This window comes from Neolamprologus multifasciatus, chromosome 19 (assembly GCF_963576455.1).
Source record: "Neolamprologus multifasciatus chromosome 19, fNeoMul1.2, whole genome shotgun sequence".
Taxonomy (NCBI): domain Eukaryota; kingdom Metazoa; phylum Chordata; class Actinopteri; order Cichliformes; family Cichlidae; genus Neolamprologus; species Neolamprologus multifasciatus.
This window is the reverse complement of record NC_140457.1, coordinates 22,026,672-22,053,058: the sequence shown is the minus strand read 5'-3', so window position 1 is coordinate 22,053,058 and position 26,387 is coordinate 22,026,672. Positions and strand designations below refer to the sequence as shown.

Genomic DNA, 26,387 nt, shown 5'->3' with positions numbered 1-26,387 from the left:
TTGGGAGGGGGGGGGGGGGGGGTATCTATACTTTTGTTGTTAAAATGTTATGTCTCAACCAAGTACTGTATGCTTTTTATATTTTTAGTAGTGTGTCACACAGACAGCAAATATTGTCAAAAAAGTAAGAAATATTTGGGGGTGCTTTGATTCATTTTAGCCCCAAAATGGGCTAAAATCGCTGTGATGTTTTATCTGAATTTGTTCAATCATGATCCAAAACGGATAACTGATGATATTCAAATATTAATTTTGAGGAAACTGCACCATGTTTTAGTTTCTTCTTTTCGTTTTGTCTTTTGATGAAACGTACATGGAAATGTTAAGTTTCGTTTTTCATTCGTGACCTATAAATACAGTAAGTGTGTCGCTCTGACCGTGTCAGTGGAGTGTTAGGGTCATGGAAGCAGTACCACAAGAACAACGGAGAAAGCGGAACTCCGTAAAAAGGCGTGTCGGTGAGTATTTTAATGCACGTATTACTGTAAAATAACGATACTCATGTGTTTAATGGTGTGACGGTGCCATGATGATAGCAAATGTTGGTGCTGATGTGAGCTTTGATGTTGTGTTTCAGGGACGATCGTTGCTGTTGTAGGGGGAGCAGGTAAGGCTTTGGACGGTCTGTGTGGTCACCGGGGTTCAACCTACCCACGGTATCTCTCTGTTATGTTGATCCACTACCCTTTACCGCAGTCAGGAGAAGCGGTCACACAAAGCTGGGTGTCGGCTTGATAAGCTAACCCAGGGCTTGATTGGGGCTGACGCTTGACAGGGATGGTTTTTGGCAGCATGTAAGCAATTCGCCACCAACAGGGAAAAGAAAAATGTTAAGGAATAAAGTGAACTGTAAGAATATAGATTTATTACTGATGCTCCTAAGGGAAAGCACCACGCTATTTTCAGAAAACTGAGTAGTTAGCAGGCGTTGTTTCATACCTGCTGATCGTTAATCATAACTTGAACCCTGTGTGTGCCATTGTAACTTATGCTCTCAAATGAAATATAGAGATCGGTATGCATGAAATCACCACCTCCTGACCAATACATCATCCAGACACTGTTCATAGAAAGTCCCTCAGACCTCTGTGTGTGGACAGTAGGAGGATCTAATGTTTTTGTGTCCGTTTTTCCCTGATGTCATTAATAAATCTAGATCTTTAGATACAACTTTATTGCTTCCAACAGGAAAAATTACATTATTATTGTTGCAATAATACATGATTGTGAAACAGGACAGAAACTTGTACTTGTAATCATCAGGTTCTCCTGTGCCTCACAGACAGAACTGTGATATTGAATCTATAAACTTACACAGCTTTCCTGCCTTCAAATAGGCCAGACTTTATTCATATAATTTGTATTTTCCAGTCATGCTGTCCAAAGTGCTTAGAGGGCACAAACATTGATACAACACTTTTAATACTAAACTACTGTAAAGTACTTTTTTTCGTCTAACACACTCTCATACTCTGCTGTGTTCAGTATCTGTATAATGTTTTTAACCTCTTCATATTTTTAGTATAGTTTTCTCTTTCTTTGTAAAATCAGCACTTGAGCTGCCAGCACGCTTACACTTCCCAACAGCACCAGCCTTTTTACGTGAGCGAGCAGAGCAAACCCTGGATAAACTCAGTTTCTTTGATAACAGCTTCATGTGACCACTTATCTGGATCAAATCCAGATAACTGAAAGATACCAGCAACCTTATTTTAACATTTAAAGCGAGCCCAGGATAAGATGTAATCCTGCCTTGTACCTCAGGCCTCTGCTTATATAAAAAACTTTTTACATGGCATATCATTTGTAACAGTCACACTGATGCTGGTGTTCTCGTCCATGTGCAGTAGGTGCAGTGGCCTTGGCTCCTGTTGCTCTGGGAGCCGTAGGTTTCACCTCAGCTGGAATAACTGCAGGCTCCTACGCTGCAAGCATGATGTCTGCTGCTGCGGTGGCTAATGGAGGCGGAGTGGCAGCAGGAAGTATGGTGGCTGTTTTACAGTCAGCAGGTAGGCTTGTTGTCTGACTTTACTGTAGTCTCATTAATAGTGCTGTACACATTCACTTTATTAGGAACCAAAGCAAAGGTGACCTTTGCTCCTGTTGTGGTGACCAGTATATGGCTCGTAAAACTCTGGCTACTCAGGGACTGAAATACAAATAACTGATAACATATTTACAAATGAACACACTGATTCAGCCTAAAGTCTATTTACAGACTTAAATGGAGACGGCCTTAATGTCAATAAGATGACTTAATTGTTCCAGCCTGTGTTGTGTAACAGGACTAAGCTTGTGGTGCGATTAGACTAAGGACTATAATCCAGCCACACTTTGAACTCCTTTATTATAAAGTGTGGTTTTATTGCCCTTGGACTGAGTATTGTCCACATATACAGACATCACATTTTGGGATGTCTGGACCAAAATACTAAATCTTGCTCTACAAGGGCCTGATATCCGCTTTCAAGGACATTATACTGCCACTGTTCTATCAAAATTTAAAATGAATGTCCTCATATGTGGATCATATGTGGATCTCATTTTTCTCAGAAACAAAAATTTGGTAAAAAAAAAAATTGGTAATTCTTTGTTTTTAAATTCATCAGGTCCCAATCAACCCAAATAGCAAAGAAACATTAAAAATGCATGCCATGAAAGAGTTCGGGTCTTAGGAGGTTAAAAGGGACTTGAACATGAGTGTGCAGCTGGCAGAGCCACAGAAAGGACATGTTGCAGTTATGTCAACACTGACGCAGTTCTGATAAGTTTGCCAATAGTTTTGAATCCATGCCGCAAAGAACTGGGGCTGTTTTGAGAATCAAGAACCGTGTATTAGTGTACAAGCCATAGGACATTGTTTAGTTTATGAAATCTGACACCACTGAGGGGGCAGTGATGCCACAATTAGGTAGCAGCCAGTACAGTTAGTTTGACTCCTGATAAAGTTATAGGCAATCTCAGCTGCTTGACTTGGAATATTTTTCCTCATCCCTCCCAAAGGTGCAGCCGGGCTGTCGGGGGCTGCCACTGCGGCTGTGGGCAGTGTTGGAGCTGCTGCAGGAGCAGGACTGAAATGGCTAGGAGGTCTCATTTTCAAGGACGAAGAAGACGATGAAGACGATGAAGACAAAAAGAAGTAAAATAATTTAAATGATCTCACGTGGCAAATTTTAATGATATTTGTTGGCACAATATATTAAACAAGAGTGAAGAGTTATCATTTTTAAAGATGTGCTGTACATTTGTCGCTCTTACAGCTTTGTCATTGATCATTTCAGGTGTAGGAATGGAAACTCACCATACCCGAGGCTCCCTGAACTGTCCTCACACTTTGCCTGAAGGCTGTGGATTCTGATGGTGTCATTCTGATCATTCCTTTTGTGCCTCTGGGTGACTTTTTCTGTGCACGCTGGTATAATATTAGTGAACTGTATACGACTGAAAAGCATGACTGTTTTTAAGCAAGTGTGGATTTTTTTCTCCTACATTTTCTAAAATTTCAATCATCATCTCAATCAATGATCTAATTGCAGGAAATCCTAATTCTTAAATTCTGAATGGTGTTGTTGCCACTGTCCTCACTAAGATAAAGCTAAACTTTGGTAAGAAAGTCTGGTTGAATTCTTTTAACATTCAGTTTTTTGGATTTCCTAAAACCTTCTACCCATTTCCGTAATCCTGCCCGCAGATCAGCTCAGTGCATCAACTATGAGAAAACTTTCTTTGGAAAATATTGTCTAGAAACTCTTCATTTATTTACTTTAGTCTTTAACAAGAGAATTTTGACCAGTTTCAAACATCTTCACCTCACTGCACTTCTTTCTGGCAGTAGAATTGTTAAATGTTATTACTTACTACAGCTAACTATTTATTATTAGCTCAAAATGAAGAGTGGTTGAGGATTTTTTTATTTTTATTTTTTAGAATCATTGTTTTATGTTTAAAATACTATGCGGACACTTCATTAAACATAAAACTGCATTTATTTTTTTGGCAAATTCTATGTAATATATCAAAAATAAAAGTATTTATTCTGCAGAAATCGGTGTTACATGGATCAGTATTACTGCTGCAGGTGATATTGTTAACTATCAGTGTCTACAATGAGATTAAAAATTAATGAAAAATTAACCAAACAGCTGGTTAAATTTTCTACAAGTGATTTCTCAGAGATGTTGGTCTGAAAGTGCTGATGGAGGCTACAGCTGTTCAACTTGCCCCTCTCCATCATCACAGCTTTTATTACTAACGTGCTAAATAAGTTAAAGGTTCATATATCACACGTGTTGGTCCAGGTCTTTACTAAGAGAAAACTAATTATGATGATAAATGAGAGTACTTGTTTACTTGCTAATGCTAGCTTTGTTTCCACGCAATACACAACTTGTAACTGATCTCAGGGATTTCCACAACAATGGATTTATGCACAAACAATCAGCTACAAGCTGCTGTCCTCTTAGTTTGACAAGATCCAGCCATGATTAACTGGGCACAGATGTTGATTAGGACACCTACCATATATTGATTTCAGTAGCTCTATAATCAAGCAGTGTCAAGTCTACTTTCAGAGACAATAGCCAATTGTGGCCATAGGATGGCAGTGATGTAAAGGATGGACGCAGACAGTCATGAGTACAGCTTTATGACAGAATGCTGTTTGCGCTGAAACAAGAGTGATTGCTTTACTTTGGTATACTTTAACTGATGTCTGTTTTTTTTTTTTTTACATTTAACTGGACAAACATTGTTTGCCTTGCTTGGCCTGACAGAATACCATTAGACTCTCTTCACAAAGCATTTTATTTATCCATCTTCTGCAAATTCTCCAACAAACAACATTTTCCACTCTTAAGATAATTAAAACTTTATCTGAATAGATATTTAGTGACATTTGGCAAAGAAGAGCTTTCGACAGGAAGATTTATTCTTCCTCAATAAGATTATTCTAATCATGCTGATAAAACTAGAAACAAAAGCACAGCTCTATTCAGTATTTTCCAATGATGAACAAATATACCAAAAAAAAAAAAAAAAAAAAACTGCCTGCCTTCACTTTATCACAGCACCTGACTCAGGTAAGGTTTCTGATTAACACTGCTCTCAAATGAGATTATAATGAAATGACTATGATATCTATTTTACATTATCTGTTGTGCTTTGTTTAAATGTCAAAATTCACTGGGGAAATCTTTAAATAATTTATCTTTTATATGTGATTTAAAAACAAATCTGAATTGCAAAACATCTGAACAGTCATGCAATATACATAAACGAAAACGTTAAGTTTGTTTTTTCATGTTACCATAAAAATACCGGAAGTGTCTCCGTGGCAGAGTCTATTGTTGAGACAGTTCTGCATCAATACGATACGCAAACATAGAAAGCGGAGCTCCGTAAACATGCATGTTGGTGAGTATTTTAATACACGTATTACTTTAAAATAACGATACTCATGTGTTTAATGGTGTGACGGTGCCATGATGATAGCAAATGTCGGTGCTGATGTGAGCTTTGATGTTGTGTTTCAGGGACGATCGTTGCTGTTGCAGGGGGAGCAGGTAAGGCTTTGGACGGTCTGTGTGGTCACCGGGGTTCAACCTACCCACGGTATCTCTCTGTTATGTTGATCCACTACCCTTTACCGCAGTCAGGAGAAGCGGTCACACAAAGCTGGGTGTCGGCTTGATAAGCTAACCCAGGGCTGATTGGGGCTGACGCAGGGATGGTTTTTGGCAGCATGTAAACAATTTACCACCAACAGGGAAAAGAAAAATGTCAAGGAATAAAGTGAACTGTAAGAATATAGATTTATTACAGATGCTCCCAAGGGAAAGCACCAAAACTTTAGAGGTCTGAGGGATCTTCTAGTGACGCTATTTTCAGAAAACCGATTAGTCAGCAGGCGTTGTTTCATATCTGCTGATCCTTAGTCATAACTTGAACCCTGTGGAATGCATTGCATTGTAACTAATGCTCTCAAATGAAATATAAAGATTATGCATGAAATCACCACCTACTGACCAATACATCATCCAGACAATAGGGTCACTGTTCATAGGAAGTCCCTCAGACCTCTGTGAGTGGACAGTAGGAGGATCTAATGTTTTTGTGTAAAGTCTTCATTTTTTCCCATATGTTATTAATAAATGTAGATCTTTAGATACAACTTTATTACTTTACGTTTTCCTGTTGGAAGCAAATGTTTTACAACATTTTCTTTGTTCTCCAGCAATAATACATGATTGTGAAACAGGACAGAAACTTGTACTTGCTGACCTTGATTATAATCATCAGATTCTCCTGTGCCTCAAACACAGAACTGTGATATTGAATCTATAAACTTACACAGCTTTCCTGGCTTCAAATAGGCCAGAATTTATTCATATAATGTGTATTTTCCAGTCATGCTGTCCAAAGTCCTTTGAAGGCACAAACATTCATACAGCACTTTTAATACTAAACTACTGTAAAGTACTTTTTCCTCTCACACTTACACTTCACAACAGCACCAGCCCTTTTACGTGAGCGAGAAGGGTGAACCCTGGATTAACATAATTTGTTTCATAACAGCTTAATGTGACCACTTATCCAGATTGCCAGTGTTGGGCTAAGTGAATCCAGATAACTGAAAGATACCCTGGATATGCTAAACTTGCTTTAACATTTAAAGCGAGCCCAGGATAAGATGTAATCCTGCCTTGTACCTCAGGCCTCTGCTTATATAAAAACTTTTTACATGGCATATCATTTGTAACAGTCACACTGATGCTGGTGTTCTCGTCCATGTGCAGTAGGTGCAATGGCCTTGGCTCCTGTTGCTCTGGGAGCCATAGGTTTCACCTCAGCTGGAATAGCTGCAGGCTCCTACGCTGCAAGCATGATGTCTGCTGCTGCGGTGGCTAATGGAGGCGGAGTGATAGCTGGAAGCATGGTGGCTGTTTTGCAGTCAGCAGGTAGGCTTGTTGTCTGACTTTACTGTGGTTTCATCAATAGTGCTGTATACATTCACTTTATTAGGAACCTACAGTGGCCCTGAGAGGCCAAACGGACTGCAACTTAAGAAAACAGCAGCCATAAGAAAAACGCTACAAAAGCACACAAAACACAACAGAAATAGGAAAAACGGAAATAGGAAAAACAGATTTCCAAAAGCACAAGGGAAGTGTTTCTGCGGAGACAATAACCCGACGGACGAGTTGCAGGAACCAAAAATATGCTAAGAATTGCGCTGGGAGACACTTAAAAGAAGTGGAGGATCTATCAGTTTTGTGAGGAAAGAAAAGATTAGAGGTAAGTGTGTTAGCCTAACTATTAGCCTAAAAATCCGTCATCAGTATTATATGAATCGTGATAAAACATGCCTACCATGTTTTGGGTTCCTGCAACTGGTCCGTTGGGTTATTGTCTCCCCAGAAACACTTCCCTTGTGTTTTTGGCTATTTCTGTTTTAGTTTTTCCTATTTCCGTTGTGTTTTGTGTGCTTTCGTAGCGTTTTTCTTATTGCTGGTGTTTTCTTAAGTTGCAGTCCGTTTGGCCTCTCAGGGCCACCGTAGGAACCAAAGCAAAGGTGACCCTTGCTCCTGTTGGTGGTGACCAGTATATGTATACTCGGGGACTGAATAATTCAATACAAATGACTGATAACACATTTACAAATGTACACACTGATTCAGCTTAAAGTCTATTTACAGACTTAAATGGGGACAGCCTTAGTGTCCTGTGTTGTGTTACAGGACACAGCCTTAGTGTCCTGTGTTGTGTTACAGGACTAAGCTTGTGGTGTGGGGCGATCGTGCCTCAAGAGTTGGCAGTTTGTCTTCTAATCAGAAGGTTGCCAGTTCGAGCCCCGGCTCCGACAGTCTTGGTCGTTGTGTCCTTGGGCAAGACACTTCACCCATTGCCTACTGGTGGTCAGAGGGCCCGGTTGCGCCAGTGTCTATGTGTGGCTACAATGTAGCTTGCCATCACCAGTGTGTGAATGGGTGGATGACTGAATGTAGTGTAAAGCGCTTTGAGGTCCATAGGGACTAAGTAAAGCGCTATACAAATGCAGGCCATTTACCATTTACCAGACCCTTAAAAGGACTTTAGTGCCTACAACATGAGTGAGCAGCTGACAGAAAAGAAGTGTGGTGTTGGTGTATTTTTTGTATTTGTATTGTATCTTTATTTCAGACATATACAGAAAAAAAACAATATATACACACGTACACATACAGTGGGGCAAAAAAGTATTTAGTCAGCCACCGATTGTGCAAGTTCCCCCACTTAAAATGATGACAGAGGTCAGTAATTTGCACCAGAGGTACACTTCAACTGTGAGAGACAGAATGTGAAAAAAAAATCCATGAATTCACATGGTAGGATCTGTAAAGAATTTATTCGTAAATCAGGGTGGAAAATAAGTATTTGGTCACCTCAAACAAGGAAAATCCCTGGCTCTCACAGACCTGTAACGTCTTCTGTAAGAAGCTTTTCTGTCCCCCACTCGTTACCTGTATGAATGGCACCTGTTTGACCTCATCATCTGTATAAAAGACACCTGTCCACAGCCTCAACCAGTCAGACTCCAAACTCCGCCATGGCCAAGACCAAAGAGCTTTCGAAGGACACCAGGAAAAGAATTGTAGACCTGCACCAGACTGGGAAGAGTGAATCTACAATAGGCAAGCAGCTTGGTGTGAAAAAATCAACTGTGGGAGCAATCATCAGAAAATGGAAGACATACAAGACCACTGATAATCTCCCTCGATCTGGGGCTCCACGCAAGATCTCATCCCGTGGGGTCAAAATGATCATGAGAACGGTGAGCAAAGATCCCAGAACCACACGGGGGGACCTGGTGAATGACCTGCAGAGAGCTGGGACCAAAGTAACAAAGGTCACCATCAGTAACACACTACAACGGCAGGGAATCAAATCCCGCAGTGCCAGACGTGTTCCGCTGCTGAAGCCAGTGCATGTCCAGGCCCGTCTGAAGTTTGCCAGAGAGCACATGGATGATACAGCAGAGGATTGGGAGAATGTCATGTGGTCAGATGAAACCAAAGTAGAACTTTTTGGTATAAACTCAACTCGTCGTGTTTGGAGGAAGAAGAATACTGAGTTGCATCCCAAGAACACCATACCTACTGTGAAGCATGGGGGTGGAAACATCATGCTATGGGGCTGTTTTTCTGCCAAGGGGACAGGACGACTGATCCGTGTTAAGGACAGAATGAATGGGGCCAAAACCTCCTTCCATCAGTGAGAACTTTGAAGATGAAACGAGGCTGGGTCTTCCAACATGACAATGATCCAAAACACACCGCCCGGGCAACAAAGGAGTGGCTCCGTAAGAAGCATTTGAAAGTCCTGGAGTGGCCTAGCCAGTCTCCAGACCTCAACCCCATAGAAAATCTGTGGCGGGAGTTGAAAGTCCGTGTTGCTCGGCGACAGCCCCAAAACATCACTGCTCTTGAGAAGATCTGCATGGAGGAATGGGCCAAAATACCAGCTACTGTGTGTGCAAACCTGGTAAAGACCTATAGTAAACGTTTGACCTCTGTTATTGCCAACAAAGGTTATGTTACAAAGTATTGAGTTGTATTTTTGTTATTGACCAAATACTTATTTTCCACCCTGATTTACGAATAAATTCTTTACAAATCCTACCATGTGAATTCATGGATTTTTTTTTCACATTCTGTCTCTCACAGTTGAAGTGTACCTCTGGTGCAAATTACTGACCTCTGTCATCATTTTAAGTGGGGGAACTTGCACAATTGGTGGCTGACTAAATACTTTTTTGCCCCACTGTACTTGCATTTACAAATACGAATATATATGTAAATACACACACGTATGTGCGCAGATAAAACAAAAAAAGAAAATAAATAAAATAAAACAGAGTCTAAATGACTCTGTTTTATAAGCCCTGTATAAGCCATAGGGCTTTTTTTTTTAGTTTATGAAATCTGACACCACTAGGGGGCAGTGATGCCACTATTAGGTGGCAGTCAGTTGTTTTGATTCCTGATAAAGTTATAAGCAACCTCAGCTGCTTGACTTGATGCAACATATTGAAGCTGTGAATATTTTCCCTCCTCCCTCTTGAAGGTGCAGCTGGGCTGTCGGGGGCTGCCACTGCAGCTGTGGGCGGTGTCGGAGCTGCTGCAGGAGCAGGACTGAAATTGCTGGCAGGTGTCATACGGAAATAAAAAATGTAAATAATCTCACATGGCAAATTCTAATGATATTTGTTGCCACTGCACTTCCTACTAATGAGCATTGTTGTGATGTCAGAAATATGAGTGATACATTTTTTAACTGTTTCAGTGAATAAGTGAAAGTGTTTCTGCGTGTCATTTCAGTGCACCAACGAGTAATTCCACAAATTCAGAGTGTTGTAAAAATTTCAGGATTTAACGAAATTTTTTGGTCGTACCACGTTACTGAAGTGTTTAAACTAAAGAGTGTTCTAGCGTTTATTCATTCAAGGTTCAAAATAAAGGAAGATATTAAACCAGAGTGAAGAGTTATCATTTTTGAAGATGTGCTGTACATTTGTCGTTCTTACAGCTTTGCCACTGATCATTTCATGTGTAGGAATGGAAACTCACCTTTCCTTCCTTCTCTAAGCAATATTTTACTTTGTTGAAAGATCTAAATAAGAGTAACTGAAATTAACTTAATTAAAATGCATTTCAAAGTTTCTGCTGGCTCCAGTGTTTTTAAAATTTGTAATGGTACAAAAGATTATTTAAAGATTTAACCCTCACAAAATAAACTGTAATAACACAATCCCCCCCCCCCTTTTTTTAAGGATGTGCAGATTTTTTTTTTAATGTTCTACACTAAAATTTTCATATCTATTGATTACCTTATTGTAGGAAATTGTAGTTCTAAATTTCAGAATGGTGTTAATGCCTTTGTCTTCACTAAGGTGAGTCTGATTTATTTATTTTTTAGCTTTCAGGTGCTCGTGTTTTGATTTCTTAAAGCCTTGCACCCGTTTCCATAATCTTACCAGCAGATAAACTCAGTGCATGTATTATGAGGAGTCTTTCTGTGGAGATTATTGTAAACTTCTGGAAACTGAGGCATTCATGGGCTCTATAATTCATTCTACTTTCTTTGCTTTCCCTGTTTTTTTGCATAGCACTGGGTGAAGCTGGTATTTGATCCCCTACAATCCAGTCAGAATTTTGGCACATTTTCTGGACTTTTATGGAGTGGTTGATATGTCTGCATTACATTATGATGTTTAAAATAAAAACAACTATGCTTTTATTTTGCATGGATTTTTATTTTCACATTAAATTCAGAAAATGCATCGTATCAGTCTTGGGTTCAGATCAAACAGCTTCATGCTCTACAATGATACCTAAAAATTATGCATTCAAAATAGCAGTAATCTAAATCCACCATATATTTAACTTAATTTTCAAATTTTACTTTAAGCTGAGTGTCTGACGTTTCTAAAATGATGCTTCATTTGAGATCTGTCACATGACTAAACATCAAGTATTTGTTCATAGTGTAAATCTTAACGTGTTCCATTCTGGTTACAAATGGTTGAGAGCAGCCAACCCACTGTTCCTCCAGCACCAGCAACACCTCCAGTGGCAGCTCCCGTCAGACCTCCCATACCTACAGTGAAATTATAGACGCCATCAGCTGTTTGTTATTCATGTGTAAAGCTTTTATGCTATTCTTTTTGTTGCTTCTCTGTACAGTATATGATTTGCATTATATCTGTTTTATATATTTAAATATGTAAGCAATTTTCTTTGCAACATCTAAATAATATTGTTTAAATAATTTACTAATTAAATCAAAATATCTGGTTTACCCCAGGACTGCAGGGTTGCTATGAGACCTCCTGCTGCAACTCCTCCTCCATTAGCAACTGCAAAATATGACATCAGTTTGGCATCGATGGAGCCTGCTGCTATTCCAGCTGGAGTGAACCCCAGTGCAGCCAGAACGGCTGGAGCCAGAGCCACAGTGCCAGCACCCCCTGAATATTATTTTATATATATATTTAAAGATTTTCACATAAAAAGTAACAAGAACCAACCTTAATTACAAATAGGTTTATTGTGAAATGTAAATAAAAACAGAAGACAGTGATGTGGTCCTGCCATGAAATTTAAAATGAGCTAATGTCATTTCTTGAAATAGTAAAATGTTTTAGTTGTTCAACTGTAAATAAAGTTTACGTTTATAAGACTTGCATTGCATTGTGGGTTGCGTGAAAGCGGTGAATCACGTCATCAGACAGCTTACCTCCGACTATAACGACTCCCTTACCTGTTATTGAAAGGCAAAGAGTGAACAAAAATGTGCATGGAGTAAGAAATTCATTAAATTACACTGCATGAAAAATAATTAATAACATAAACAGTAAAATATAAAGGATTTACATATTTCTTCCCAGTCCATGATATGTCCACATTCAGATGATACAGAGAGTGTTGGATATCCACAGTGCAGTGGTATATTTTGTCCAGTGCATCCCCTCCTGCCTTTTTATAATTATTGATAGAAGTTTCACTTTCATTTCTCAGTAAATGATACTAACTGCCCACACATGAACAGCAGCACCGGACAAAATACACCACTGCACTGGGGTCGCAATTTCAAGAGGTTGTGTGAGCAATTCCTCAGGTTAGAAGAAGGTTGATTTCAGCTCCCAAATTCCAATTAAAGTCAAAAACCACAAAAATCACAGGAGAAGAGCAGAGGTCTATGCCAGTTGTTTTATTCAACAGTGAAGTTCAGCAAAAAGAAGGAAAAGCAAAAGCTCCCCTAGGGTGTTTGCCGTAGGCACATGCAGGTTGGGACCAACCCCAACGGACAGACAGCAGGGATAAGCCCTGATGACTCTTCTGTCCCTTTCTTATGGGCCAGTAACCCCACCTCCTGCTGCTGGGTAACTTTCCACTTGTCCTCCAGCCAAAAACAGCAGAGCAGGGTCAGGTACCGACCAAGGTCCAGGCAGGGGCCAGACAGGACTCTGGCTAAGGGCCGTCTGCAGAGGGGCACCCTTTGATTAACCCTTTGCTTTGCCTTATCACAATTGGTCACATCATGGTCAAAAGTCACACATTGACATACATCAGCAAGTGGAATAATCTTATGACATTACTTCTGACTGCAGACAGGTGTTGATTTTGCTACATGCGAACAAATATCTGATGATGTTTATAGCAGATATGCGGTATACACGTCATTCAAAAAATCCACAACAACTATGCTGCTTCTGGGTAAAAATATTATCATTGTATTAGTATTTAGTTACTTGTATTTTTCTACCATACACAATAGTAGAGACATACATTTGAATAGCCCATAAAGTCCATACAAGCTCTGCATAATAACCTGGCTTTTGTTCATTTATAGTTCAGGCAAAATCACAGAAATACACCACTTAATGTGTGAAAGCATAATAAATGGATGGATGTCAACCCCCTGAGATCCAACCGCAGAATCACTTTCACTTCCCAAGAAACAACAGCTGACCCTCACACTTGTATATAAGGCACAGTCGAGTCTTAGGCTCCTCATCCTGTGTGAGATAATGGGTCTAAGTGAGTACAGCTGCCTATTTGACATCGTCTATAGCTACATCATCATATCATATTTTTTTCTTTCTTTCCTGTGTTTCAGTGACAGCTGCAGCGATCACAGCTGGGGCAGGTAAGACACTTAACCTTACTTTGTTTTTGTTTTTTTTAATCACTCAAGCTCATAGGAGAAGTCATAGTAGATATCATACATCACTGCTAAATTGCTTTAATAAAATATCCTTTATTCACAAAGTCTAAATTGTGGATGTCCCCCTTTTAATTCTTTGTGAAACAGTAAAGGTAGAAATCTTTGTGTAAATAGCTTTTACAAGTTACTCAAGTCATTTAAAAGTAACAGACCCTTGGAACTTAGTCGTGGAAGCCACTAAATTGAACCCAGTTAATTACCAAATGCACAGATGTAGAGGGGAGCTGCCATAACAGGTGTGACTGGTAAAACTGGTCCAGAAGGCTACTCAGGACCCATTTGTTTGTTGTTGTTTTTTTAATAAGGAGGGAGTAGACAACTAGAGAGCTTTTGAGGCAGTTAGAACAGGGTGAGTTACCTTCATCATTGGCTCCATCTAGGCTCTACACTGAGTATTGGGTAAGGCCCGAAGGATAAATGACTAGACATTTAAACTAAGAGCTGATCCAGACTTCCTGTATTGGGGTGCTGGTTCCACAGATAGACACACGTCATTATGCTGCAGTGAGGATAAAGCTTTCCCTTCTGTTGGATTCTACCTCAAGGTCAACTAAAACACTTGAATATATATTTGAATATATTTAAATCTACCAGGCGCTCCTGCTGTTTCCTCTATCTGTTTGTTTTGTTTAAAACAAAGAGAGAGAGAACAAAACAGAAAATATATTACCTGAGAACTACAAGGTTGCTATGACACTCACTGGAACTGCACCTCTGTAAAATATAGCAAAATATGACATCAGTTTGGAAGTACTGGATCCTGCTGCTATTCCACTTGAAAAGAACCTCAGTTCAGCCAGAACAGAAGGAGTCAGAGCTAGTTTCCATCTGCAGTCCTCGGGGGAGGTCAAAGAGACATAAAAACATAAAAACATGAAATGAATGAATCATGTGATGCTTACCTCCTAGGTAACATGCACTGGAAAAAATACAATACTGCAATGTGGTACTTTTGGGTATAATTACTGTAAATTTATTTGTATTTATTTTTTCTTACCATACATAATAGCATAGAAATACATTTGCAATGACCCAAGTGAAGTCCATACAAGCTCTCCATAACAAATTGTTTTTTTTTTTTTAATTTAGGCAGGGTGATTAAGTAACTTCCTCTCTTGCAAAGTCCCTGAAATACTTCATTAAACCTCACAATCACTTGTTCCAAAATGACTGAGGAAGCGTTGTTTACTTCACAGACCCAGTGACGCCCACTCTAAGAGTTTCGTTTCCTAGGAATAACAGCTGACCCTCCCACTTGTTTATAAGGCACAATCCAGTCTTAGGCTCCTCATCCTGAGTGGAATAATGGGTCTATGTGAGTACAGCTGCCTTTTTATATTATCTATAACTACATCATATAGGCTTATGATTGTAGCATCACAGAAAATGTCAAAATATTTACAGCTGAGCTGAGGTAAGATGTTTTTTTTCTGTCTTTTTTTGTGTTCCAGTGACAGCTATAGCAATCGCTGCTGGAGCAGGTAATACAGCTGTTTGGTTTTTTATTTATTTATTATCACTCAGGCTGGTAGAAGTTGCACATATCATACACGTATTCATTTCGAAGCATCCTGATGATCAGTAACCAGGTTTTTCTTCCTGTTGTCAGGTGGAGCAGTGGTGTCTGCTCCTATTGTCCTGGGGGCTGTAGGTTTCACCTCAGTTGGAATAGCTGCAGGCTCCTACGCTGCAAGCATGATGTCTGCAGCTGCTGTGGCCAATGGAGGAGGAGTGGCAGCAGGAAGTCTGGTGGCTGTTTTACAGTCAGCAGGTAAAAAAACAAAAACAAAAAAAACCCCTAGTATGATATACCGGACTTATAAACAATAACATGTCGCTGTGTTGCAGTGAGGATAAAGCCTCCCCCTCTTCTCTGTAGCTCAGTTACTTGATCTAACTGCTCGATCAGCTGTCTGGTGTTCTGAAGCCTGTTTTCTCTCTGCAGGTATGGCAGGTCTGTCTGGGGCCGCCACCGCAGCCGTGGGCTCTGTTGGAGGAGCTGTGGGATTTTTGGCTACTCTCATCTGAGACCAGGAAATTATGATAATCAGAAAGAAAAATAATAATAACAAAGAATATAATTACTGTTGTTGGACAGTTGCCAAAAGTATCAGCGTCATGCTTCAGTATGGCTTGGCTGAAATGTGAGTGCTGGTAATGCTGTGGTGTTTTATTACGAAACACATGAACACGGTCAAATTGTGCAACTTAGAATAAAGCCCTAATAATGAAAAGCATTTTAAAGTTGTGTTCACACATGATACAAATAATTTCCTTTTCCACAGCATAATTATGCACTGATAACAAAGTGATATCTTATCATCTCAGACATGTTAAAAACGTTGATGGTCTGCCCAAAATGATTTTCTGCTATATAAACTGTTGGAAATAAACTGCTGACATTTAATCTGTCAAACACATCTGAAACATGTCTCTCATTAATGACATCTGAGCAGTTTTGTGCCAGAAAGAACAACAACCACGCTCCAGTTTGTGTCGCTCTCTGTCGCCCTCTGTTGTTCAGCTGTGAACATAAAGTTTTGTTTCTGAGGAAATGAAACCTTGCTTGCTATAAAAATCAGCCCGTTTCAGAGCAGACGCAGAGCAGATAAAGACATGGACCCTGGTGAGCCATTCGTCTTTGATAGAAACCAGCTGAGCTATGGCCCAGTGTTCTTATGTTGTGTTACAGCAGTGGTTACCAATTTTTTTTGCTAGGACCTCGCTTTGTTTTACAAAGCATAAACACATAAACACATCCTAAAACCAGTTTTCAAACTCCTTTGCAGTTTATTCCACACCTCAAACCTTTTGTAAACAATTAAACAAATAAGTTAACTGCAATAAATTACAGGTTGCAATTAAATAAACCACTACCTCTTTTAAAAATCAGAAAAACAAACCATCTTTAATTATTTTACATATAGTTGTTTTTTTAATATTTACAGGGCTGGACTGGGACAAAAGTTGGCCCGGGCATTTTGACTAGAGACTGCCCCACCAGGTATTACAGGAAACGCCATAAAGTCTTTGAATGAAAACAAATGCTGTCGTGACAGTGATGTCTGTCTTGATGGTATATGTGTGATTTCTATACATTTTATATCAGATAAAAACTTTAGTTGTAAGATCCAGATAATTATTTATTAAAAGCGAGACATTTAAAATGAGAATAAGAAAGAAAAGTATTCCTTTGTGCCACCCTCTCCCTGTTAATGCCCTACCTGACCCCCTGGCAAAACTGTGCTAGACCCGCCTCTGCACAGTTACCAGCTGTCAGCTACGTAAAAAAAAAAAGGATCCTGGTGTTATTTGTCTCTCAGAAACGGTTCATAACTTCCCTTCAGCTCATTCATGTCATATATATATATCTATATATACAAAAAAAGAGAGAAAAACACCCAGCACGCCCCTGTGGGCGGTTTGTCCTTCAAGCTCGGGTCCTCTACCAGAGGCCTGGGAGCTTGAGGGTCCTGCGCAGTATCTTAGCTGTTCCCAGGACTGCGCTCTTCTGGACAGACGTCTCCGATGTTATTCCCGGGATCTGCTGGAGATCCCGGGAATATATATATATATATATATATATATATATATATAGTTACAAAATCAGTTTCACCCCGGTTCTTTTTATTCCTCGGGCATCCAGAGACAGCACCGGAACTCATTAGTCATTTCACAAAACCTTTATTCATCTTTATTCATCTTCTTTTAAGCATGCATCTTCTAGAAGAGGAGATGTGCAAGGCCGGTGTCCCTCTGCAAATCTTCACTCCTTTGTTTGTGAAACACAGTTTAGTAGAAGCGACCCCATCATAAAACCCCCATGGTGTGCTGCAAACTCTGTGTTTGTGTGTGTATGCACTAGAGATGGCACGATACCACTTTTTTATGTCCGATACCGATACCGATATCATAAATTTGGATATCTGCCGATATGAATCCGATATAGTGTGTTTTTTAATCAATAAAACGTTTTTTTTAATATCTTGCTGCATTTTGTATAAGTTCATACTCAAGTTTAAATAAATAACAACACTAAAGCTATTCTGTTATACCTGTATGTAAAAAATACACTGCGCCCAAAATATTTTATAGTTCAGCAATACTGATCAAACTAATAACCTTAAACCTGCTCCATCCTCCCTATTCTGGTATTTTAAAGAGTACTTAGCAGAAATATCAAGCAACCTAACTAATAGGGTTGCAAACTCCCAGCAAAAAAAAAAATAGGGAACCACCCTCCACCTCATGATGCTTAATCGATGTAATCAAATTTAATTTGATGCAGGGGGAAAATGCACAGAAATAAATTATTTTTCAAGAATAATTAAATAGATTCAACATCTTTCTTCAACAGAATTGCAGACTGCACAGATGGTATCTTCCCAAAGGAAAAAGTACTATAGCTTACTAGGGTATATTAGACTTAACAGTTACTATATACAGTAATGGACTTCTATATATTTTACATCAGATTAAAACTTTGGGTGTAAGAGTCAGATAATTATTTATTAAAAGCTAGACATTTTAAATGAGAATAAGAAAGAAAAGTATGTCTTTGTGCCCCCCTTTTCCCTGTTCATGCCCTATCGGCCCCCCTGGCTAAACTTTGCTAGATCCGCCCCTGCACAGTTATCAGCAGTCAGCTACGTAGAAAAGGATCCTGGTGTAGAAAGTATTAATAAATAAATTCTAACAACAGCTTATCAAGCTTAAACGTGCTGCTGTTGTTCAGCCGCTGGTTTCCTCTTTCTGGTGAGAAGTGGGGCAAAAACTAAGAAGAGAGACGGACTCGCGACAGAAAAGCCGATCAGCTGATCATTAAGCAGTTTCACATTGAAGTAGCAGCAGGAGAGAGAGAGAGAGAGAGAGAGAGGCAGTCGCTCCATAAGCTTTACAAACATTCAGAGATGAATAGGGATGGGTACCGGTATCCGGTGCCATGATGGCACCGGTTCTGACATAAACGGTAGTAACCAGACCGAAAAGCAGCGCACATTTCGGTGCTTTATTTCGGTGCTTTTTTTTCCTGAGATGTGATACACTTTGAATTCTAGCCAATCATTTTACGTTTCCGGGGATAGTAGGCGGGTCCAGGTACGTACGTTCTTTTAGAGCAGAGCTACAGATTAAAAATGCCCAAGGCGAAGCGGTCAAAAGTCTTGCTGTACTTCACAGCAAAAGATGCAAACTCAGCAGCCTGCAACAAGTGCTTTAAGGTGATACTGTGGAAAGGAGGTAACACCTGAAATCCGATGAAACACCTGGCGACGCATAGCGTTTTTTTTAAAAGCCGAAAAATGCGCCGTATTTGATAGCTTGCTGCGAGACCTCACACCGAGCGCATCTACTGCAGGTGTGGTGCCTGTTATAGGACGAAGAGTTAGCAACATCCCCCAAAAAGCTGAAGAGTAGAGTCCTGGCCCCTAGCCCTGCCAGTGTAGCAGAAATGATGAGGATGATGATGGCAGCAGCAGCCGTTCTTCTCTGCGTGAGTAGCTTAATGTTGTTCGTGTATAATTTACGTTGAGTAGGCTAACCACGTTATTACATTAATGCATGTAAGGTGAACTAGCAAACACCATCATAGCTACATGCGGCTGTCTTCTTGTTTGATGGCAGATACTCCCTTCACCCTGGCCAAAAAGGCAAAAATGACCAAATAAAAAGAGGAAAACAGTTAAACATGAGAGGTTTTTGGATAAAGTTTTTGTTTTTTCCATTGTTTAAGCTGCTTCCAGCCAAGAGTGATACCATATATGCCCTATAGCTGCAGAAAAGGCTAACATTGTTATCTTTTTACTAAAAAAACAGCTGAACATGAGAGGTTTTTGGACCAATTTTGTGTTCTCCATTCTTTAAGCACCGGTTCGAGCACCGTTTAAGCACCGGCACCGTTTCAAAAGTACCGGTTTGGCACCGGTATCAGATAAAACCTAAACGATACCCATCCCTAGAGATGAACTTACACACTTGCTTTACTTCTCTCTGGGAAAACTTCCTCGGAGATGAAATGCTGGTTTGCTAGCTAGGCTACAAATACACACAGCCGCTCTATCACGTGAGCACACTGCTGCAACGTGCTACGGTTATGAGAAGAGTTACGCTGTGTAGCAAGTTTTGTGAGGTGCTTTTTTGATATTTAATGGATCGGATTACATTTTTTATTTCTCGCCGATATCCGATCCAGTAATTTGGGTCAGTATCGGACCGATACCGATACGTAATATCGGATCGGTCCATCTCTAGTATGCACGAGCACGTGAGTGCCTGTGTGTGCGCGTACCCGTGTGTATGTGTGTGCACGTGAGTGACTGTGTGTGCGTGGGTGTTCGTGCGTAACAGTTAAAGCACTGTGTGTGTGTGTGTCTGTGACTTTCTGCTGGTCAAACGTAATCTCCTCACCCAAGCTACACCAGATTCCCTTAGACAACATACAAAACAGAGTTAACATATTACAAACAGTGAGACTCCCACTTTGCATCCACTGGGCCAGTGGCCTCTTGTTGTCTTACATTTACAGATAAGCATGTGGACAGTCTCCTACAAACCTACTTCTAAGTTATAACAATTATGAGTTTTTATTAAAGGCACAAGCATCAGCATCAGCAACCCCCAACTGTAGCTTCCTGCCTCCTTCTATGACAGCAGACTCCCAGTGTCCATAACTCCTTTCTCTCTAAACAATTACACACATTCTCAGGCTACAGCTAAGCCAAACTAAAACACAGACCAATCCTTCCTTATTCCTGTAATCTAAACAAATTTAACACACACACACACACACACACACACACACACATATATATATGTAATTTTAAAAATGATGAGTAAAAGTCATCAGCAATCTTTATCAATCATTTTTGTAACTCGGTTCTCAAATCATGCTTTAATCTGAGTGTCTGTCCTTTACACATAAAAAAATAAATTTTAATTCAGGCTATTGAGTCAGTCTAATTTGACACAACAGGAAACATTTGAAGGCCAGTTTGTGTTTATTCGGTTTGTTAATTTTCATATTTCACAGTCACGTTGAGGTTACACACAGCTGAGATTATCCAACCCGCTGCTCCACCAACACTGCCAAACAATGCAGTGGCAACCCATGACAGACCTGCTGCACCTACAGTGAAATCACATTAGACACTATTAGCTGTTTTTTATACTTGTGCAACATGAGAAAAGCTTTTATTCTTCATTGTCACACCCTGATTTACATACACTATTTCACTCATACACTACTCATACACTATTTATACTGATGTATGCAAAAAGAGTGTTTCATATCTTTGACATTTAGATAAACATCAACAGCCAAAGTGGACTAAAATATTACTCTTAGGTACTATTAGGAAAATATAATAAAATATGTCTATTGTTTGTTTTGTTTGACACTCACTTAGAGGGAGCTAGTGAGAAAGAGAGAGACAGAGAAAATTTATTACAAATTATTCAGTTTACCCCATGACTGCAAGATTGCTACGAGACCTCCTGCTGCAACTCCACCTCCACTAGCGATTGCAAAATATGACATCAGTTGGGCAGCAATGGAGCCTGCTGCTATTCCAGCTGAAGTGAACCCCAGTGTAGTCAGAATGGCAGGAGTCAGAATCACAGTTCCACCAGCTCCTAGATAAAAAAGTTTCGATTAAAGATTTTCATATCAAAATTATGCTGTGGTTAATGTGGTTAATGTGATGCATACCTGCAATCGTAACGATTGCCTTACCTGTCAATGAAATACAAAAAGATATCAAGAAAAATTTGCAATAAGCAAATAATAACAATTCATAAACACTGTATAATGGAACTGTCACGGCTGGGGCGGCAGTCGTGTGGAGGGTGAGAAAGGAGGATCCAATGGCAGACAATGGTGGAGGTGCAAGTGGGTTTTATTTACAGTGCAAATAACAGAAGTGAGGGCAGGACAGAACATAAACCTAAACTGGGTGAAACTAACAAACAAACCTGGAACATAAGGTCAGCGGGAGAAACTCGGAGATAGCAGATGAGGACGGCAGAACAGAGAGACGTAGAGAAACATAGGGAATGAACACAGACGACGTGACGAGAAGCACAGGCAGACACGCACTATAAATACACACACCAGGTAATCAGGAAATGGCACACAGGAGGGGACACAGCTGGAACTAATGGGCATAACGAGACACAGACCTACAAAGTAAAACAGGAAACACACAGACTGTTTTACAACACAAAACTCGGGGACCTGTACAGAGCACAGAGGGAGACACAGGTAGGGAAAATAAACACTACAACCAAACCCCAACAACCAATACGAAAACAGAATAAACTAGAAAATAATAACAAACTCAAAGCGCTGAGTCACCGACCCAGGACCATGACAGGAATAAAACTATTACTAAAAATATAGACTCACATGTGTCTTCCCAGTCCATGTCTATGCTTTCAAAGATAGCTTAGATGACACAGAGACCTCAACTGCAGATACTAAAATATGTTTCAACCTGATGCATTTTTTTTACTTTTTCCAAGCATGGCCACTCCCATTTCTTAGAAAACAACACAACCTGACAGCAAATATGAACAGGGGAGGAGCAGCATAAGGATGCTGTTTTTTTAAAAATAGCATGAACACTATTATCTGTATATGTACAGTGGCTTGCAAAAGTATTCAGCCCCCTTGAACTTTTCCACATTTTGTCACATTACATCCACAAACATAAATCAGTTTTATTGGAATTTCACGTGAAAGACCAATACAAAGTGCTGTACATGTGAGAAGTATATATGTGTGTGTGTGCGTGTGTATATATATATAGATATAGATATAGATATACACACATATGTCTTGCATGTCCATGCTTTCAAAGATAACAATCAAGAGCTCAGCTGCACATATATAAAAACATACCTAATGTATGTCTTTTGCTTTTTATCCAAGAACTGCCACTCCCGTTTCTAAAGGAACAATACAAACCAGATAAAGGAGGAGCAGCACAGGGATGTAGTTTTTTAAGAAATAAAATAAATATGGTTATCTTGTACGGTTCATAGCTGTGGAAGCACAAACGTCTTTGCCACATAAAAAAACAAAAACATATCCCTTTGCAATGTTCCACATGAAGTCATTTGCGGTGATGATCGAGCATCTCAGAGATGTTAAAAAAAGGCTTAGTTTTAGATAGTTTTAAAACATGAGAAGTTGAAATGTGCTCCTATCATTTCTCCTTCATTGGATTTTCAACATTTTGCTTCTCATGCTCCAAGTATCCTTGTAGTCCATCACTCCAGATTAGGTGAAAATGATTAGGATTAAATGCAGTATAATAACACTTTCATGAAACTGTGTCCTCCATTGCTGCCATTTCGTAGGATCTCCTGTCCTGTCTCCTCAATCACTGGTTGTTCTTATAACTCATTTCACCTTCTGCTCTAGTGTTTGCTGTGATAAGCCTTTTATACTCTCCCATTTTATTTCTGTTTCTGTTTCTCACTATTTTTCATAACAAGCTTAAAACCAGAATTGAGGTATGACTCAAGCAGTGACAGTTTGTTATTATTAAGCAATCTATAATTTCTTTATTTTGTGCTTCACAGGTGTTTCATACCTGATGTTGCTTAGCATGCAATAACTCGAACTCCTCAGAGTACAGTATTCTTCCATCCCTCCTTGCAAAACTGTGAAACATTGTACACAGTTTTGTAGGGAAACTAAACATTCTCAGTAAACATCAACACAAGGGTTTCTTTTTCTTAGCTGAACTGTGGCACAGCAGTCAACTTCAGGTGAAAGAACCCGGAGTACACTTGAAATCACAATAAACGCACAGTAAAGTGACCTTTAGTGGGATTTTTAATCTTGTTTTTAATTTTAATCATACTGTGTTTAATATAAGTCTGCAGATGAGGAAGTTAGAGCACCACAGCTTGCAGCACACAGCACTGTGCTGATTCATAATAATGCAAAGAGAAGTTTCCTCCTAAGCAAACAGAACATATAACAAAAGGAAAAACAGGTCATTCAAACTAACCTGCCCTGACAAATTAAATGTACAGAACTTGTTTTGAAGTAAGAAAGAAAAGGCCCTAATCCTTTATTCATTTGATTCCTGAATGTAAAGGAGGACTATTCATGGGCGAGGCTTCATCACATTCACATTTGCTGTTGTCACTGCAGTCGTGTGACGTCACAATTATGTCTGAACAACTACCAGAAGTTACAAAGTGCTTCAAAAATAGAAATAGTACAAATGTAAATAGAATAAGTAGGAAAAATAATAAATAAACAAGAGCAATAACAAACATAGCTACATGTCAAACATTCATAAAAGCTTTAATTTTTTTTTTAAAAAAAGTATTAAGAAGCAATTTGTAAGGCAATAGTGAAGTTTCTGCTCAGACCTCCATGAACTGTTCCAGAAAAAAAACACTTTGGTCTCGCCTGTCCAAACAACATTGTTCCAGAAGTTTTGTTGTTTGTTTAGATGAAAACAATACCAGCTTCAATAAAAAATGCATTTAAAATGTTCATCACCTCATTGTCTTATTTTAAATTATTTAAAACAATGCAAAGGTTAAACCCCTAGGTCATCTATTCAAATCAATTTTATTTATATACTGCCAAATCACAACAACAGTCGCCTCATGGCGCTTTATATTGTAGAATAGATCCTGCAATAATACAAACAGAGAAATACTCAACAACCATATGACCCCCTATGAGCAAGCACTTTGGCGACAATGGGAAGGAAAAACTCCCTTTTAACAATTCAATTCAATTCAATTCAATTTTATTTATATAGCGCCAAATCACAACAAATGTCGCCTCAAGGCGCTTCATAGATACAGGAAGAAACCTCCGGCAGAGCCAGGCTCAGGGAGGGGCGGGGCCATCTGCTGCGACCGGTTGAGGTGAGAGAAGGAAAACAGGATAAGACATGGTGTGGAAGAGAGACAGAGATTAATAACAAGTGTGATTCAGCAGAGAGGTCTATTAACACATGTTGAGTGAGAAAAGTAACTGAAAATGAAAAACTCATTGCATCATGGGAATCCCCCAGCAGCCTACACCTATTGCAGCATAACTAAGGGAGTATTCAGGATCACCTGATCCAGCCCTAACTATATGCTTTAGCAAAAAGGAAAGTTTGAAGCCTAATCTTAAAAGTAGAGATAGTGTCTGTCTCCTGAATCCAAACTGGAAGCTGGTTCCACAGTAGAGGGGCCTGAAAACTGAAGGCTCTCCCTCCCATTCTACTTTTAAATACTCTAGGAACAACAAGGAAGCCTGCAGTGCGAGAGCGAAGTGCTCTAATAGTATATATATATACAGTGGGGCAAAAAAGTATTTAGTCAGCCACCGATTGTGCAAGTTCCCCCACTTAAAATGATGACAGAGGTCAGTAATTTGCACCAGAGGTACACTTCAACTGTGAGAGACAGAATGTGAAAAAAAAAATCCATGAATTCACATGGTAGGATTTGTAAAGAATTTATTCGTAAATCAGGGTGGAAAATAAGTATTTGGTCACCTCAAACAAGGAAAATCCCTGGCTCTCACAGACCTGTAACGTCTTCTGTAAGAAGCTTTTCTGTCCCCCACTCGTTACCTGTATGAATGGCACCTGTTTGACCTCATCATCTGTATAAAAGACACCTGTCCACAGCCTCAACCAGTCAGACTCCAAACTCCGCCATGGCCAAGACCAAAGAGCTTTCGAAGGACACCAGGAAAAGAATTGTAGACCTGCACCAGACTGGGAAGAGTGAATCTACAATAGGCAAGCAGCTTGGTGTGAAAAAATCAACTGTGGGAGCAATCATCAGAAAATGGAAGACATACAAGACCACTGATAATCTCCCTCGATCTGGGGCTCCACGCAAGATCTCATCCCGTGGGGTCAAAATGATCATGAGAACGGTGAGCAAAGATCCCAGAACCACACGGGGGGACCTGGTGAATGACCTGCAGAGAGCTGGGACCAAAGTAACTAAGGTCACCATCAGTAACACACTACAACGGCAGGGAATCAAATCCCGCAGTGCCAGACGTGTTCCGCTGCTGAAGCCAGTGCATGTCCAGGCCCGTCTGAAGTTTGCCAGAGAGCACATGGATGATACAGCAGAGGATTGGGAGAATGTCATGTGGTCAGATGAAACCAAAGTAGAACTTTTTGGTATAAACTCAACTCGTCGTGTTTGGAGGAAGAAGAATACTGAGTTGCATCCCAAGAACACCATACCTACTGTGAAGCATGGGGGTGGAAACATCATGCTATGGGGCTGTTTTTCTGCCAAGGGGACAGGACGACTGATCCGTGTTAAGGACAGAATGAATGGGGCCAAGTATCGTGAGATTTTGAGCCAAAACCTCCTTCCATCAGTGAGAACTTTGAAGATGAAACGAGGCTGGGTCTTCCAACATGACAATGATCCAAAACACACCGCCCGGGCAACAAAGGAGTGGCTCCGTAAGAAGCATTTGAAAGTCCTGGAGTGGCCTAGCCAGTCTCCAGACCTCAACCCCATAGAAAATCTGTGGCGGGAGTTGAAAGTCCGTGTTGCTCGGCGACAGCCCCAAAACATCACTGCTCTTGAGAAGATCTGCATGGAGGAATGGGCCAAAATACCAGCTACTG

At 39.9% G+C, this 26,387-nt stretch overlaps 5 protein-coding genes across 5 annotated transcripts; 3 read left to right on the top strand and 2 right to left on the bottom strand.

The window, feature by feature from the left end:
• Positions 1-245: 245 nt before the first annotated feature.
• On the top strand, positions 246-3,613 carry LOC146496616 (interferon alpha-inducible protein 27-like protein 1). Its single transcript, XM_085142991.1, has 5 exons — positions 246-458; positions 578-607; positions 1,848-2,009; positions 3,004-3,139; positions 3,282-3,613. The coding sequence occupies exons 1-5, from the start codon at positions 401-403 to the stop codon at positions 3,340-3,342; spliced, it is 447 nt and encodes a 148-aa protein (XP_084999117.1). The 5' UTR covers positions 246-400; the 3' UTR covers positions 3,343-3,613.
• Positions 3,614-5,284: 1,671 nt separating this feature from the next.
• On the top strand, positions 5,285-10,507 carry LOC146496615 (interferon alpha-inducible protein 27-like protein 1). Its single transcript, XM_085143000.1, has 4 exons — positions 5,285-5,412; positions 5,532-5,561; positions 6,795-6,956; positions 10,102-10,507. Exons 1-4 carry the CDS (start codon positions 5,403-5,405, stop codon positions 10,200-10,202), a joined length of 303 nt encoding a protein of 100 aa, XP_084999126.1. The 5' UTR covers positions 5,285-5,402; the 3' UTR covers positions 10,203-10,507.
• Positions 10,393-13,318, bottom strand: LOC146496614 (interferon alpha-inducible protein 27, mitochondrial-like). Its single transcript, XM_085142999.1, has 4 exons — positions 12,411-13,318; positions 12,274-12,297; positions 11,837-12,004; positions 10,393-11,634 (listed from the first exon to the last, which is right to left on the bottom strand). Exons 1-4 carry the CDS (start codon positions 12,427-12,429, stop codon positions 11,531-11,533), a joined length of 315 nt encoding a protein of 104 aa, XP_084999125.1. The 5' UTR covers positions 12,430-13,318; the 3' UTR covers positions 10,393-11,530.
• A 1,615-nt stretch (positions 13,319-14,933) lies between these two features.
• LOC146496613 (interferon alpha-inducible protein 27-like protein 1) lies at positions 14,934-16,191 on the top strand. Its single transcript, XM_085143001.1, has 4 exons — positions 14,934-15,079; positions 15,216-15,245; positions 15,374-15,535; positions 15,710-16,191. The coding sequence occupies exons 1-4, from the start codon at positions 15,070-15,072 to the stop codon at positions 15,790-15,792; spliced, it is 285 nt and encodes a 94-aa protein (XP_084999127.1). The 5' UTR covers positions 14,934-15,069; the 3' UTR covers positions 15,793-16,191.
• A 2,871-nt stretch (positions 16,192-19,062) lies between these two features.
• Positions 19,063-22,289, bottom strand: LOC146496612 (interferon alpha-inducible protein 27-like protein 1). Its single transcript, XM_085142997.1, has 4 exons — positions 22,166-22,289; positions 21,470-21,493; positions 21,226-21,393; positions 19,063-20,887 (listed from the first exon to the last, which is right to left on the bottom strand). The coding sequence occupies exons 1-4, from the start codon at positions 22,182-22,184 to the stop codon at positions 20,772-20,774; spliced, it is 327 nt and encodes a 108-aa protein (XP_084999123.1). The 5' UTR covers positions 22,185-22,289; the 3' UTR covers positions 19,063-20,771.
• Between the last annotated feature and the right edge of the window lie 4,098 nt (positions 22,290-26,387).